This window comes from Papaver somniferum, chromosome 2 (assembly GCF_003573695.1).
Source record: "Papaver somniferum cultivar HN1 chromosome 2, ASM357369v1, whole genome shotgun sequence".
In the NCBI taxonomy this organism is placed as follows: Eukaryota; Viridiplantae; Streptophyta; class Magnoliopsida; order Ranunculales; family Papaveraceae; genus Papaver; species Papaver somniferum.
Genome location: NC_039359.1, coordinates 201598235 through 201616167, shown reverse-complemented (window position 1 = coordinate 201616167; position 17933 = coordinate 201598235). Strand labels below are relative to the sequence as shown.

The 17933-nt window shown below is 36.5% G+C and overlaps 1 protein-coding gene across 1 annotated transcript in view; it reads right to left on the bottom strand.

Annotated features, from left to right (window-relative positions):
• Positions 1 to 6707: 6707 nt before the first annotated feature.
• The window catches only part of LOC113352586, a 69523-nt gene continuing 58297 nt past the window's right edge, over positions 6708 to 17933 (bottom strand). Inside the window, exon 7 of the mRNA XM_026596394.1 lies at positions 6708 to 7645. Coding sequence (XP_026452179.1) covers positions 6708 to 7645 — 938 coding nt within the window. The remainder of the gene's footprint in view (positions 7646 to 17933) is intronic.

Sequence of the window (17933 nt, the reverse complement as noted above, 5' to 3'; positions counted from 1 at the left end):
TCGATTCCACGTCCTGTATGCTGCTGGTAGTCCATTCCATATTTTGCACACGGTCCGCGAGTTATAAACCCAGAGGTGTCACCATTCTTCCACAAAAAACCCATCAAAACAAAAGTAACACGAAAACTCCATCAAAACAAAATTAACACAGAAACCCCAAATTTAAATGTTGGTTTCATCAAATTTTATTTTGGTTTCATCAAATTTTACGATGAAACCAACATTTAAATTTGGGATTTTTGTATCAATTTTTAAAAATTTGGGGTTTTTGTATCAATTTTGTTTACGATGGAGTTTTAATGGATCCCAACATTTAAATGGGGTTTTTGTACCACAAATTTGGTCACCTTGGATTTTTATGACTAATTTTGTTTTCAATAAGTATAAATAGTACTCATGGATGATAGTGGAAGCAATCACTCCCTAAGGTGAAGACCTTCATTCTGTGAATCTCCAGAAGAAAACTATTATAAAAGTTCTTAATAATTTGGTAGAATAAATATCTTACCAAACAAAATAAAGAATCAGTCTCTCAGCAAACAAAAAGTCAAAATAAAAATATGATCCAACACTGAGGCATGGAGAGTAACCGCACTGGACGATCAAATCCATAAATATGGTCCAGAAACGAGACACAGTGGGACGAATCAAAGAGTAAAAGCTGCACGGAAATCAAATCTCAGACTATATTTGGTCTGGGACCAAGACCAAAACCAAATATAGTCGAGTGAATGTATAAAGTGATCAAGTGATGGGCGGATGTATAAAGTGATCATGTGATGGGGCGGATGTATAAAGTGATCCTGGTTGATGGGGCGGATGTATAAAGTGATCCTGTGATGGGGCGAATGTATAAAGTGATCCTGATGTATACTTTTTTCCCAAGGGAACATTATATATGTGCTCGACCAAATTTACTCTTAATGGCAACTGCAAGATGAATCTTAGCTTATATAAAGACAACTCTCTTTATTGATGTTTAGAAAATCTCTCAAAACTAAACACAAGCTCTAATCTTGCTCATATGATCAATCACAACTTTGGTGATCATATATATATAGAACTATGAATTCCTTTTCCTACTCCTATTACCTTATTACATGTCTTTCCTTTTCTTAGAACTAGATGACTTCTAATTCCCTTAGGATTACATCAATTTCCTAATCTTGTCCTAACCAACTTGTTAGTGACTTCTATGTTGAAGTTTAACCAGCATTCTCCCCGTTAAGCTTCAACCTTACCCGTGACATATCTTGTACTCCAATCAATTGTCTCATTTCTTCAAACTTGATCCGAGCTAATGCCTTTGTCAATATATCTGCTTTCTGCTCAGTTCCTGGTATGTGTTCAACGTTGATGATCTCCTTCTCGATACATTTTCGTATAAAATGATACCTTTTGTGAATGTGTTTCGTCTTCCCATGAAACACTGGATTTTTAGTGAGTGCAATTGCAGAATTATTATCAATCTTAATGAGAACTTTTTCAGGTTCTCTTCCTTTGATTTCACCCAACAGTTCTTGAAGCCATATTGATTGTTTAGCTGCTTCTGTTGCAGCCATAAACTCAGCTTCACAGGATGAGAGGGCTACAGTGTCTTGCTTCTGTGAACACCATGTAATAGGTGCTTCTCCTAGATAAAATATATGACCAATTATACTTTTTCCATCATCTTGGTCAATATTATGACTGCTGTCACTATACCCAACAATTCCTTTTGATCCTCCTCGACCATACTTAAATCCACAGCTGATTGTTCCTCTTAGATATCTCAATATCTGCTTTATTACATTACCATGAGACTTGCGTGGACTCTGCATATAACGGCTTGCTACTCCCACAGAGAAAGCCAAGTCTGGTCTTGTGTGTAACAAGTATCTAAGGCATCCAACATTTCTTCTATAACTCGTTGGATCAATCTCAGCTTCTTCTTGTGCCTTTGAAACTTTAAGTCCAAACTCCATTGGTATCTTAGTTGGATTACAAGTTTCAAGTCCTGCTTCTTTCAGAATTCTCCTTGCATAAGCTTCTTGTTTAATCTGAATCCCATCTACTCCTTGATGGACTTCTATGCCAAGGTAATAAGTGAGTTTTCCGAGGTCTGACATCTCAAACTTTGATGACGTTTCTCTCTTGAACTCATTGATCACCTTAAGGGAGTTTCCAGTCAAAAATAGATGATCTACATAGACTGCAATCACAAGAAGCGTTCCCTTTTCTTTTCTTCTCTTCTGTATACTGATGTTTCTTTAGAGCATTTAACAAATATGATTTCTCTTAAGATTTGATCTAACTTTGTATTCCAGGCTCGAGGAGCTTGTCTTAGACTATATATAGCTTTTGATAACTTATAAACCTTATGCTCTTGTCCTTTTACTTCAAAACCTTCTGGTTGTTCAACATACACATCTTCTCGCAATTCACCATGTAAGAATGCTGTCTTAACGTCTAAGTGGTGAATTTCCCATGAGTTTGATGCTGCTTCTGCTATTAAGAGACGAATTGTCTCTAGTCTAGCAACTGGTGCGAAAACTTCGTCAAAGTCTATGCCTGATTCTTGAACGTATCCCTTATCTACAAGTCTTGCCTTATATTTGTTGACAGTACCATCAACATTCCGTTTTATTTTGAAGATCCACTTAAGACCAATCACTTTTACCCCACCTGGCTTATCAACTAGAAACCAAGTCTTGTTTCTGTTGATTGAAATAATTTCTTCTATACATGCTTGTGTCCATTTAGTCGAGACCTTTGCTTCCTGAAAATTTCTTGGTTCATCATTAACAGAAAGTAGCATAATCTCACATTCTTCTGCAGCTTGAAGAACATAATCCTCCAGATACTGTGGCTTTTGTATCTGTCTTGTTGATTTTCGCAGTGGAATGGGTTGAGTTATTTCATCGATCTCTTCTTCTTCTTCTTCTACTTCTTCATTATTCTCAGTGTTTTAATTATTCTCTTCTTCTTCTTGATTAACTTCATTGTTTCCATTGGTATTGATGATTATGGGTCCTTCGCCTTCATCAATTACTTGACCCCATCTCATGTGAAACATTCCTGGATCCCTACTTGGTCCATCATTAGTTTCTTTCCAGTTCCAGTTTGCTTTTTCATCGAATACCACATCTCGACTCACTATCACTCTTTTCGTTGTTGGATTGAATAATCTGTAAGCTTTGGATCCAGGCTTAATTCCTAGATTCACAAGAGTCTGAGATCGATCATCCAGTTTCTTAAGAGTTGCAGAATCAACTTTTTCGTATGCTTTGCAACCAAACACTCTTAAATGATCTATGTTTGGTTTTCTCTTTCACAAGCTTTCATATGGAGTCATGTCTTTCAGATCTTTCGTAGGTATCCTGTTTATTAGGTATGTGGAGTGTCGTACAGCTTCTCCCCATAGGTAATTAGGTACCTGCATAGCCTTTAAAGAACTTCTTGTAATCTCCATTAGAGTCCTGTTTCTCCTCTCCACCACTCCGTTTTGTTGTGGTGTAATAGGACCACATAAATCAGCATGAAGAAGCTCTAATGGATTTGAGGCTCTGAATGTTGTTGCTTTTGGGAAACCTTGACGAGTTTGTTTCCCAACTAAACATGATTCACAGATTTTTGCTTCATCATTTTTTCTGTGGTAGTCCTCGAACCATCTTGTTCTGAGACATAGTTTTTAAGGTTCTGAAACTTATGTGTCCTAACCTTGCGTGCCAGTTCCATGTATGATCTTCCAGTCTCATATTCATACACAATGGCCTTCCAATCATGATACTTATCTTGTAGAGTCTATTTTGTGAGCGTGAGACTCTAACTAAAAGTCTTCCACTTGGGTCATGAATTGTCAGATAATCTTGTCGCATTCTAACATCACATCCAACTTCTGTAGCTTGTCCTAAACTTAGAATGTTGCTTTGTAAGTTTGGGATGAAGTAGATGTTTGTGACAATCTTCTGTTCTCCGGTCTTGCTCTGAAATAGAATTGATCCTTTCCCTTCAATTTCTACAGAAGATCCATCCCCAAACTTCACTTGTCCTTTGATTTTCTCATTGAGTTCAGAAAAGTAGTGTCTCTTACCAGTCATGTGATTGTTGGCTCCATTATATAAATACCAGATTCCTTCTTCTCCATCCTTTGATTCGTAGTTCTTTGGTATTAGTTTCCCTTCGTTTAAGAAGACAACTTCGTGCATGAGAAGAGCTGTATCTGCTTCCCTTGTTTCATTCTTGTTTGTTTCTTCCATCTTTTGTATTCTTTCAGGGCATACAGAGGAGAAGTGTCCTAGTTTATCACATCTATAACAAATAATGTTTGATCTATCCTTCTTTTCTTTCCCTTGGTTTTGATCATTCTGACTTGTTGTTCTATCTTGTGAGTTAAACCTTCCTCCTCTTCCTCGGCCTCTGTTTCCTCTATCACCTCTTCCACGACCTCTTCCTCTTGTCGCAGAGTTTTGTTGGTAAGAGTTTGTGTACAAGAGTTTTCCTTGAGTTTCTCCATTGTTTTCTTCATCAAGGATTCTTTCTTCATATGCTTTCAATCTTCCAATTATATCTTCATAGCTAGTCTTCTTTAAATCTAAGACTTGTTTGAGAGAAGCTATGATATGAATATACTTGGATCTTGGTAAACTATTGAGAAACTTCTTTACCAGTTTATCTTCATCAATGGATTCTCCAAGTGACGCAGATTTTGAGGCTATCTCTGATAGCTTTCCTGCAAAGCTATCAATAATATCAGTGTCTTTCATCTTCACTCTTTCAAATTCAGACATTAAGGTTTACAGACGGGCTTCTTTACCTCGATCAGCTCCGAGATTACGTGCCTTTATTGCATCCCAAATTTTCTTTGAAGTTTCCTGTTCACCAACTTGTAGAACAAGATATTCTGGTATTGCTTGAAAGAGTAATCCAGTGGCAACATTGTTTTTGTCTGGGTCCAATGTACCAGGATCAATTGTTTCCCAAACTTTGTATATTTTCATCAGTACCTTCATTCTCATGGCCCATACTGTGTAGTTTGTGGCGTTGAGGATTGGAACTTGTATTGATGGTGGCGTGAACTGTTTTGCACCCACAACGGTGGTTTCGTTTTCCATGGCTCAGAAACAAGCTCTGATACCAATTAATGGCAACTGCAAGATGAAACTTAGCTTATATAAAGACAACTCTCTTTATTGATGTTTAGAAAATCTCTCAAAACTAAACACAAGCTCTAATCTTGCTCATATGATCAACCACAACTTTGGTGATCATATATATATAGAACTATGAATTCCTTTTCCTAGTCCTATTACCTTATTACATGTCTTTCTTTTTCTTAGAACTAGATGACTTCTAATTCCCTTAGGATTACATCAATTTTCTAATCTTGTCCTAACCAACTTGTTAGTGACTTCTATGTTGAAGTTTAACCAACAAATCTTCCACCCTAGTGTAACACCACCGACTAAACTCAAATTTGGTCGTTCTTTTTTTGTCTTTGGTCTTTGGTTTTGATCGCACCATTGCAGTTGCTCCGAGGAAATCATGACCAATTTGGTGGTCGAGATATTGGAACTGCAGACCCGGATCCGATCAGTCACAAATCTATAATGCTCAAATATAAAAAATTATCATCCCTACCGAAAACCTTGGTTCAACATTAAATGAATACCACAAGAAAAGAAACTATGTACACTCACTACAGCAACTCAAACATGGGAGGGATATAAGGATGAAGACGAGTATTGTTACTATTGTAAGATAAAACTCGCAGTATTTGGGGTCTAAGTACTGAAGTGCGAAACCAAGACTGACTGGCTTCACTCTCTTCCATGTTTAAAACAAACACGCCTGAACAGTGAACAGGTCTCCTTGTCGTATCGTTACAGTGGCTGATACATTTTTATTTTTTTTTGGTTTAGAAAATGAAAAACATCAAATGTAATTTTCAACTAATTTAAAATATCGCGTCTTTCTTACCAATTTATGTTTTTCTACGGATGTATTTTTCACTCTTTTTGAGAGTTTTTCTTCCCAAGTCTATTAGTATGATTTTTACAACTTTATTATGCGTTGTTAAATGGTTGTTTTATATTCAATAAATGCATCATATCATATGTATTTATATCTATATTTAACGTGTCCGTATGCCTGATTTTTGAGATTTGGTTCGTCCCGTAACCTTGTCTTGAACGTGTTCCCTGTCCGTGCACCGTTTGTTTGAAAATTTAGCCCTTGGTAAACTTCACGGCTTCAGTCACTGTGCTCATTTGAGTCAAAATGGCAGGTCCGTAAACTGAAATGCGAATTTAATATGTACATTGTTAGACTTCAGCTGGAGAAATCAGTAATCTGTGTTAGCAAAAAACAGAATACCAACCAAAACCTTATTCCAGGGTCCAAACAGGTTCAATTGATTTTAAGCAAACGTAAAGAAGATGTTCCTGCTATTCTGGACCTCGAAGAGAACGGCCGTAAATGCCTTCTGCAAGATCTCACATCATCCTACCTACAACAGATTACTGCAGACAAGACTCTTCATCTTTATGAATACCATAGTAGCTCAAAACTGCTTATGATGTGCTGTTTTAACTGCTGAATTGTCCGTCCGACATCTTCTACTTAAAGACTTCAATCCTCTTGCAGCGACACAACCACACTTTTTTTAAATGAATTCCTTACAACAACCACTTTTCTCGAGCAACATTTCCACCTTGGGACTTCACAGATTATCTCGGTTTTCTTTTTGTGGTTAAGAACCCACAAGCTAAAGCTTCTAAAGCTTTGGCTGTTAGTGGTCGTTTTCTTGTGCCCTGCCTCCGAGAAACCAAACCAGGTAGTTGTTGCTCGGTACCAGTCAACTCACTACTAGCAGGGGAAGGTGGGTGCTCAAAACTTGGATCAGATTGACTGATCTCAACTTCTTTGAAGAATGGCTGGTCTGTTTCAACATTTGACAGAACATGTGGAAGGTTCAGGTCAATAGACAACCGAGGTGGATATTTTTCTTTTTGAGAGATATATTTACCAAAGAAGTTCTCATCTGGACTGCCTTTACCCGAAGAACTAGAATATACTTTCTCTTGGGATTGCGTTACTTCAGACACCATGTTGTCACTTGAATCAGATGAGCCTAAATATAAATGGGGATCCTCCTCCTCTCTCATACCACGAGTTCTAGAGGAACTGTCTTTGCTGCAGATTGCCTTAGCTTCGCAACAAGCAGTTAACCTCCGGCGTTTGATGACAGGAGACAAACAGTTTGGTTGGCTAGGATTCTTCCTCCGGCAAGTACTAGTATCTCTTGTACAGTTCAATGACATGTCAACTACACCTTTTTCATGTGCCAACTCTTTAAAACCATTTTCACTGTGACTTGAAAGACTTTCATGGAAGGATGTTTCAGTAGTTTGAACAGGCAAACTTCTTAACTCTCTAACTAGGAACGGATCTTCTCCATCTCCCATACTAGTATCTACAACTGTAAACTTCATGAGATCTGAATTGCTCTTCGGTAGTTGCGGTTGAAGATAAATGCTCCGTTTATGATCAGAACTACCACCTTTCTCAAGTTTCATCTTCTTGTTATCACAGTCATTTTCTTGACTACCTATGTTGGCTTTACCAGGTTCATCCTCGAGCTCTATAAGTCTAGGATCTGACACAACTTTAGTCAGCACATCCGCGACAGAATCAAAGTATCAAGCGGAGACTGCAGGGAGCAAGAAATTTCTGGTGGCGAAGTTTATGGAATTCAAGATGACGAATGATAAGCCTGTTGTTGATCAATTCCTCGAATTTCAATAGATTATTAATGAGATTCTTGCTGAAGGTATTGTCACTGATGAGACGTTTCAAGTATCTGCGGTAATTGAGAAGTTACCAACTTCCTGGTCTGAGTACAAGAAAAAGCTAAGACATGAAACTGGCGAGATCAACATGGTTGAATTAGGGAAGAAGATTCGAGTGGAAGAGTTGCTGTGCTCCAAAGATAAGAACGTGTCTTCTGCGAAAAATACATGTTTCGACCCATGCCCATGCGCGTGTACCAAGCACCAAGAACGTGTCTACTTGAAATTTTTTTTTGCAAGTTTTTAACTTGATAAATAATTTATTTAAGAGTTTTATTATTGGAAAAAATTCTTTTTTTTGTGTTTAATTGTTTTACAAGAAACAAAACTCGTTTTATAAGAGAAAACCTAAACCTAAGTTGATTTGCAAGTTAATTTTCCTATAAATACAACTCGAAAATCATTTTTCAAAATACACAAGCAGCGACCATTTCTAGGTCTACTTTTCTTCATCTACTTGCTTTTATTTTCGTGCGGCGTTTTACTTCTATCCCCGTTGCTGAGTTTAAGAGTGGGAACTTGTATTGTGCTAATACAAGTTATATCGGGCAGTCTTATCCTGGACACATCTTCGCACGTTGGGGATTAGCATTACTTTAGAGTATACCCGCGAACTAATGTGTTAAGGACAGCTTGTTGAACCTGTGATCTGCCATCATCAATTTGTTCGTGGTAGAGTTGTTGATACGGTTCTTTATATTTATTGTTTGATACATCTGACGTTGCTTCTATTGTTGCAAGACTCCAAAAATCTTAACACATTATATTCCTTGTAACAATGGGAAAAACGATGTTGAAAGACCACAAGTTTTATTGGAAAGGATTTCAAGAGATGGCAATCCAAGATGTTGTTTTATCTAAGCCATCATGAACTGGATTATGTACTTGTTCCACATGATGAATTAATGAATGCTAAAGCTTTAACTGAGGAGGTGATCGAGTATAACAAGCGGTGTAATTTTCGGCGAAAAATCATATCATGAATGGTTTGGAAGATACGATGTATGATTTTTACAATGCTAAAGAAAATTTCAGTGCTTATGATTTGTGGACTGCGTTAGAAGCAAAGTATCAAGGAGACTGCAGGGAGCAAGAATTTCTGGTGGCGAAGTTTATTGACTTCAAGATGACGAATGATAAGCCTGTTGTTGATCAATTCCTCGAATTTCAACAGATTATTAATGAGATTCTTGCTGAAGGTATGGTCATTGATGAGACGTTTCAGTATCTGCGGTAATTGAGAAGTTACCAACTTCTGGTCTGAGTACAAGAAAAAGCTAAGACATGAAACTGGCGAGATCAACATGGTTGAATTAGGGAAGAAGATTCAAGTGGAAGAGTTGCTGTGCTCCAAAGATAAGAACGTGTCTTCTGCGAAAAATACATGTTTCGACCCATGCCCGCGGTGACCAAGCACCAAGTCCGTGTCTACTTGAAATTATTTTTTGCAAGTTTTTAACTTGATAAATAATTTATTTAAGAGTTTATATTTATGGAAAAAATCTTTTTTTCTGTTTAATTGTTTTACAGAAAAAAACTGTTTTATAAGAGAAAACCTAAACCTAACTTGATTTGCAAGTTAATTTCCTATAAATACAACTCGAAAATCTTTTTTCAAAAACACACAAGCAGCGACCATCTCTAGGTTACTTCATTTTCCTCTTGCTTTTATTTTCGTGCGGCGTTTTTACTTCCATCCCCGTTGCTGAGTTTAAGAGTGGGAACTTGTATTGTGCTAATACAAGTTATATCGGGCAGTCTATCCTGGACACATCTTCGCACGTTGGGGTTTAGCATTACTTTAGAGTATACCCGCGAACTAATGTGTTAAGGACAGCTTGTTGAACCTGTGATTCTGCCTCATCAATTTGTTCGTGGTAGAGTTGTTTGATACGGTTCTTTATATTTATTGTTTGATACATCTGACGTTGCTTCTATTGTTGCAAGACTCCAAAATCTTAACACATTATTATTCCTTGTAACAATGGGAAAGAACGACGTTGAAAGACCACAGAAGTTTATTGGAAAGGATTTCAAGAGATGGCAATCCAAGATGTTGTTTTATCTAAGCCATCATGAACTGGATTATGTACTTGTTCCACATGATGAATTAATGAATGCTAAAGCTTTAACTGAGGAGGTGATCGAGTATAACAAGCGGTGTAATTTTCTGGCGAAAAATCATATCATGAATGGTTTGGAAGATACGATGTATGATTTTTACAATGCTAAAGAAAATTTCAGTGCTTATGATTTGTGGACTGCGTTAGAAGCAAAGTATCAAGAGGAGACTGCAGGGAGCAAGAAAATTCTGGTGGCGAAGTTTATTGACTTCAAGATGACGAATGATAAGCCTGTTGTTGATCAATTCCTCGAATTTCAACAGATTATTAATGAGATTTTTGCTGAAGGTATGGTCATTGATGAGACGTTTCAAGTATCTCCGGTAATTGAGAAGTTACCAACTTCCTGGTATGAGTACAAGAAAAAGCTAAGACATGAAACTTGCGAGATCAACATGGTTGAATTAGGGAAGAAGATTCAAGTGGAAGAGTTGCTGTGCTCCAAAGATAAGAACGTGTCTTCAGCGAAAAATACATGTTTCGACCCATGCCCATGCGTGTGTACCAAGCACCAAGTCCGTGTCTACTTGAAATTATTTTTTGCAAGTTTTTAACTTGATAAATAATTTATTTAAGAGTTTTATTTATGGAAAAAATTCTTTTTTTCTGTTTAATTGTTTTACAAGAAACAAAACTTGTTTTATAAGAGAAAACCTAAACCTAACTTGATTTGCAAGTTAATTTTCCTATAAATACAACTCGAAAATCTTTTTTCAAAACACACAAGCAGCGACCATCTCTAGGTCTACTTTTATTCATTTTCTTGCTTTTATTTTCGTGCGGCGTTTTACTTCCATCCCCGTTGCTGAGTTTAAGAGTGGGTAACTTGTATTGTGCTAATACAAGTTATATCGGGCAGTCTTATCCTGGACACATCTTCGCACGTTGGGGTTTAGCATTACTTTAGAGTATACCCGCGAACTAATGTGTTAAGGACAACTTGTTGAACCTGTGATTCTGCCCTCATCAATTTGTTCGTGGTAAAGTTTTTTGATACGGTTCTTTATATTTATTGTTTGATACATCTGACGTTTCTTCTATTATTGCAAGACTCCAACAATCTTAACACATTATTATTCCTTGTAACAATGGGAAAGAACGACGTTGAAAGACCACAGAAGTTTAATGGAAAGGATTTCAAGAGATGGCAATCCAAGATGTTGTTTTACCTAAGCCATCATGAACTGGATTATGTACTTGTTCCACATGATTAATTAATGAATGATGAAGCTTTAACTGAGGAGGTGATCGAGTATAACAAGCGGTGTAATTTTCTGGCGAAAAATCATATCATGAATGGTTTGGAAGATACGATGTATGATTTTTACAATGCTAAAGAAAATTTCAGTGCTTATGATTTGTGGACAGCGTTAGAAGCAAAGTATCAAGCGGAGACTGCAGGGAGCAAGAAATTTCTGGTGGCGAAGTTTATGGACTTCAAGATGACGAATGATAAGCCTGTTGTTGATCAATTCCTCGAATTTCAATAGATTATTAATGAGATTCTTGCTGAAGGTATTGTCATTGATGAGACGTTTCAAGTATCTGCGGTAATTGAAAAGTTACCAACTTCCTGGTCTGAGTACAAGAAAAAGCTAAGACATGAAACTGGCGAGATCAACATGGTTGAATTAGGGAAGAAGATTCAAGTGGAAGAGTTGCTGTGCTCCAAAGAAAAGAACGTGTCTTCTGCGAAAAATACATGTTTCGACCCATGCCCATGCGCGTGTACCAAGCACCAAGTCCGTGTCTACTTGAAATTATTTTTTGCAAGTTTGTAACTTGATAAATAATTTATTTAAGAGTTTTATTTATGGAAAAAATTATTTTTTTCTGTTTAATTGTTTTACAAGAAACAAAACTCGTTTTATAAGAGAAAACTTAAACCTAACTTGATTTGCAAGTTAATTTTCCTATAAATACAACTCGAAAATCTTTTTTCAAAACACACAAGCAGCGACCATCTCTAGGTCTACTTTTCTTCATCTTTTTTCTTTTATTTTCGTGCGGTGTTTTACTTCCATCCCCGTTGCTGAGTTTAAGAGTGGGTAACTTGTATTGTGCTAATACAAGTTATATCGGGCAGTCTTATCCTGGACACATCTTCGCACGTTGGGGTTTAGCATTACTTTAGAGTATACCCGCGAACTAATTTGTTAAGGACAGCTTGTTGAACCTGTGATTCTGCCCTCATCAATTTGTTCGTGGTAGAGTTGTTTGATACGGTTCTTTATATTTATTGTTTGATACATCTGACGTTTCTTCTATTGTTGCAAGATTCCAACAATCTTAACACATTATTATTCCTTGTAACAATGGGAAGAACGACGTTGAAAGACCACAAATGTTTAATGGAAAGGATTTCAAGAGATGGCAATCCAAGATGTTGTTTTATCTAAGCCATCATGAACTAGATTATGTACTTGTTCCACATGATGAATTAATGAATGTTGAAGCTTTAACTGAGGAGGTGATCGAGTATAACAAGCGGTGTAATTTTCTGGCGAAAACTCATATCATGAATGGTTTGGAAGATACGCCGTATGAGTTTTACAATGCTAAAGAAAATTTCAGTGCTTATGATTTGTGGACTGCGTTAGAAGCAAAGTATCAAGCGGAGACTGCAGGGAGCAAGAAATTTCTGGTGGCGAAGTTTATGGACTTCAAGATGAAGAATGATAAGCCTGTTGTTGATCAATTCCTCGAATTTCAACATATTATTAATGAGATTCTTGCTGAAGGTATGGTCATTGATGAGACGTTTCAAGTATTTGCGGTAATTGAGAAGTTACCAACTTCCTGGTCTGAGTACAAGAAAAAGCTAAGACATGAAACTGGCGAGATCAACATGGTTGAATTAGGGAAGAAGATTCAAGTGGAAGAGTTGCTGTGCTCCAAAGATAAGAATGTGTCTTCTGCGAAAAATACATGTTTCGATCCATGCCCAAGCGCGTGTACCAAGCACCAAGTCCGTGTCTACTTGAAATTATTTTTTGCAAGTTTTTAACTTGATAACTAATTTATTTAAGAGTCTTATTATTGGAAAAAAATTCTTTTTTTGTGTTTAATTGTTTTACAAGAAACAAAACTCGTTTTATAAGAGAAAACCTAAACCTAATTTGATTTGCAAGTTAATTTTCCTATAAATACAACTCGAATTTTTTTTTCAAAATATACAAGTAGCGACCATCTCTAGGTCTACTTTTCTTCATCTACTTGCTTTTATTTTCGTGCGGCGTTTTATTTCCATCCCCGTTGCTGAGTTTAAGAGTGGGAACTTGTATTGTGCTAATACAAGTTATATCGGGCAGTCTTATCCTGGACACATCTTCGCACGTTGGGGTTTAGCATTACTTTAGAGTATACCCGCGAACTAATGTGTTAAGGACAGCTTGTTGAACCTGTGATTCTGCCATCATCAATTTGTTCGTGGTAGAGTTGTTTGATACGGTTCTTTATATTTATTGTTTGATACATCTGACGTTGCTTCTATTGTTGCAAGACTCCAAAAATCTTAACACATTATTATACCTTGTAACAATGGGAAAGAACGATGTTGAAAGACCACAGAAGTTTATTGGAAAGGATTTCAAGAGATGGCAATCCAAGATGTTGTTTTATCTAAGCCATCATGAACTGGATTATGTACTTGTTCCACATGATGAATTAATGAATGCTAAAGCTTTAACTGAGGAGGTGATCGAGTATAACAAGCGGTGTAATTTTCTGGCGAAAAATCATATCATGAATGGTTTGGAAGATACGATGTATGATTTTTACAATGCTAAAGAAAATTTCAGTGCTTATGATTTGTGGACTGCGTTAGAAGCAAAGTATCAAGAGGAGACTGCAGGGAGCAAGAAAATTCTGGTGGCGAAGTTTATTGACTTCAAGATGACGAATGATAAGCCTGTTGTTGATCAATTCCTCGAATTTCAACAGATTATTAATGAGATTTTTGCTGAAGGTATGGTCATTGATGAGACGTTTCAAGTATCTCCGGTAATTGAGAAGTTACCAACTTCCTGGTATGAGTACAAGAAAAAGCTAAGACATGAAACTTGCGAGATCAACATGGTTGAATTAGGGAAGAAGATTCAAGTGGAAGAGTTGCTGTGCTCCAAAGATAAGAACGTGTCTTCAGCGAAAAATACATGTTTCGACCCATGCCCATGCGTGTGTACCAAGCACCAAGTCCGTGTCTACTTGAAATTATTTTTTGCAAGTTTTTAACTTGATAAATAATTTATTTAAGAGTTTTATTTATGGAAAAAAATTCTTTTTTTCTGTTTAATTGTTTTACAAGAAACAAAACTTGTTTTATAAGAGAAAACCTAAACCTAACTTGATTTGCAAGTTAATTTTCCTATAAATACAACTCGAAAATCTTTTTTCAAAACACACAAGCAGCGACCATCTCTAGGTCTACTTTTATTCATTTTCTTGCTTTTATTTTCGTGCGGCGTTTTACTTCCATCCCCGTTGCTGAGTTTAAGAGTGGGTAACTTGTATTGTGCTAATACAAGTTATATCGGGCAGTCTTATCCTGGACACATCTTCGCACGTTGGGGTTTAGCATTACTTTAGAGTATACCCGCGAACTAATGTGTTAAGGACAACTTGTTGAACCTGTGATTCTGCCCTCATCAATTTGTTCGTGGTAAAGTTTTTTGATACGGTTCTTTATATTTATTGTTTGATACATCTGACGTTTCTTCTATTATTGCAAGACTCCAACAATCTTAACACATTATTATTCCTTGTAACAATGGGAAAGAACGACGTTGAAAGACCACAGAAGTTTAATGGAAAGGATTTCAAGAGATGGCAATCCAAGATGTTGTTTTACCTAAGCCATCATGAACTGGATTATGTACTTGTTCCACATGATTAATTAATGAATGATGAAGCTTTAACTGAGGAGGTGATCGAGTATAACAAGCGGTGTAATTTTCTGGCGAAAAATCATATCATGAATGGTTTGGAAGATACGATGTATGATTTTTACAATGCTAAAGAAAATTTCAGTGCTTATGATTTGTGGACAGCGTTAGAAGCAAAGTATCAAGCGGAGACTGCAGGGAGCAAGAAATTTCTGGTGGCGAAGTTTATGGACTTCAAGATGACGAATGATAAGCCTGTTGTTGATCAATTCCTCGAATTTCAATAGATTATTAATGAGATTCTTGCTGAAGGTATTGTCATTGATGAGACGTTTCAAGTATCTGCGGTAATTGAAAAGTTACCAACTTCCTGGTCTGAGTACAAGAAAAAGCTAAGACATGAAACTGGCGAGATCAACATGGTTGAATTAGGGAAGAAGATTCAAGTGGAAGAGTTGCTGTGCTCCAAAGAAAAGAACGTGTCTTCTGCGAAAAATACATGTTTCGACCCATGCCCATGCGCGTGTACCAAGCACCAAGTCCGTGTCTACTTGAAATTATTTTTTGCAAGTTTGTAACTTGATAAATAATTTATTTAAGAGTTTTATTTATGGAAAAAATTATTTTTTTCTGTTTAATTGTTTTACAAGAAACAAAACTCGTTTTATAAGAGAAAACTTAAACCTAACTTGATTTGCAAGTTAATTTTCCTATAAATACAACTCGAAAATCTTTTTTCAAAACACACAAGCAGCGACCATCTCTAGGTCTACTTTTCTTCATCTTTTTTCTTTTATTTTCGTGTGGTGTTTTACTTCCATCCCCGTTGCTGAGTTTAAGAGTGGGTAACTTGTATTGTGCTAATACAAGTTATATCGGGCAGTCTTATCCTGGACACATCTTCGCACGTTGGGGTTTAGCATTACTTTAGAGTATACCCGCGAACTAATTTGTTAAGGACAGCTTGTTGAACCTGTGATTCTGCCCTCATCAATTTGTTCGTGGTAGAGTTGTTTGATACGGTTCTTTATATTTATTGTTTGATACATCTGACGTTTCTTCTATTGTTGCAAGATTCCAACAATCTTAACACATTATTATTCCTTGTAACAATGGGAAGAACGACGTTGAAAGACCACAAATGTTTAATGGAAAGGATTTCAAGAGATGGCAATCCAAGATGTTGTTTTATCTAAGCCATCATGAACTAGATTATGTACTTGTTCCACATGATGAATTAATGAATGTTGAAGCTTTAACTGAGGAGGTGATCGAGTATAACAAGCGGTGTAATTTTCTGGCGAAAACTCATATCATGAATGGTTTGGAAGATACGCCGTATGAGTTTTACAATGCTAAAGAAAATTTCAGTGCTTATGATTTGTGGACTGCGTTAGAAGCAAAGTATCAAGCGGAGACTGCAGGGAGCAAGAAATTTCTGGTGGCGAAGTTTATTGACTTCAAGATGAAGAATGATAAGCCTGTTGTTGATCAATTCCTCGAATTTCAACATATTATTAATGAGATTCTTGCTGAAGGTATGGTCATTGATGAGACGTTTCAAGTATTTGCGGTAATTGAGAAGTTACCAACTTCCTGGTCTGAGTACAAGAAAAAGCTAAGACATGAAACTGGCGAGATCAACATGGTTGAATTAGGGAAGAAGATTCAAGTGGAAGAGTTGCTGTGCTCCAAAGATAAGAATGTGTCTTCTGCGAAAAATACATGTTTCGATCCATGCCCAAGCGCGTGTACCAAGCACCAAGTCCGTGTCTACTTGAAATTATTTTTTGCAAGTTTTTAACTTGATAACTAATTTATTTAAGAGTCTTATTATTGGAAAAAAATTCTTTTTTTGTGTTTAATTGTTTTACAAGAAACAAAACTCGTTTTATAAGAGAAAACCTAAACCTAACTTGATTTGCAAGTTAATTTTCCTATAAATACAACTCAAATTTTTTTTTTCAAAATATACAAGTAGCGACCATCTCTAGGTCTACTTTTCTTCATCTACTTGCTTTTATTTTCGTGCGGCGTTTTATTTCCATCCCCGTTGCTGAGTTTAAGAGTGGGAACTTGTATTGTGCTAATACAAGTTATATCGGGCAGTCTTATCCTGGACACATCTTCGCACGTTGGGGTTTAGCATTACTTTAGAGTATACCCGCGAACTAATGTGTTAAGGACAGCTTGTTGAACCTGTGATTCTGCCATCATCAATTTGTTCGTGGTAGAGTTGTTTGATACGGTTCTTTATATTTATTGTTTGATACATCTGACGTTGCTTCTATTGTTGCAAGACTCCAAAAATCTTAACACATTATTATTCCTTGTAACAATGGGAAAGAACGATGTTGAAAGACCACAGAAGTTTATTGGAAAGGATTTCAAGAGATGGCAATCCAAGATGTTGTTTTATCTAAGCCATCATGAACTGGATTATGTACTTGTTCCACATGATGAATTAATGAATGCTAAAGCTTTAACTGAGGAGGTGATCGAGTATAACAAGCGGTGTAATTTTCTGGCGAAAAATCATATCATGAATGGTTTGGAAGATACGATGTATGATTTTTACAATGCTAAAGAAAATTTCAGTGCTTATGATTTGTGGACTACGTTAGAAGCAAAGTATCAAGAGGAGACTGCAGGGAGCAAGAAAATTCTGGTGGCGAAGTTTATTGACTTCAAGATGACGAATGATAAGCCTGTTGTTGATCAATTCCTCGAATTTCAACAGATTATTAATGAGATTTTTGCTGAAGGTATGGTCATTGATGAGACGTTTCAAGTATCTGCGGTAATTGAGAAGTTACCAACTTCCTGGTATGAGTACAAGAAAAAGCTAAGACATGAAACTTGCGAGATCAACATGGTTGAATTAGGGAAGAAGATTCAAGTGGAAGAGTTGCTGTGCTCCAAAGATAAGAACGTGTCTTCTGCGAAAAATACATGTTTCGACCCATGCCCATGCGTGTGTACCAAGCACCAAGTCCGTGTCTACATGAAATTATTTTTTGCAAATTTTTAACTTGATAAATAATTTATTTAAGAGTTTTATTATGGAAAAAAATTCTTTTTTTGTGTTTAATTGTTTT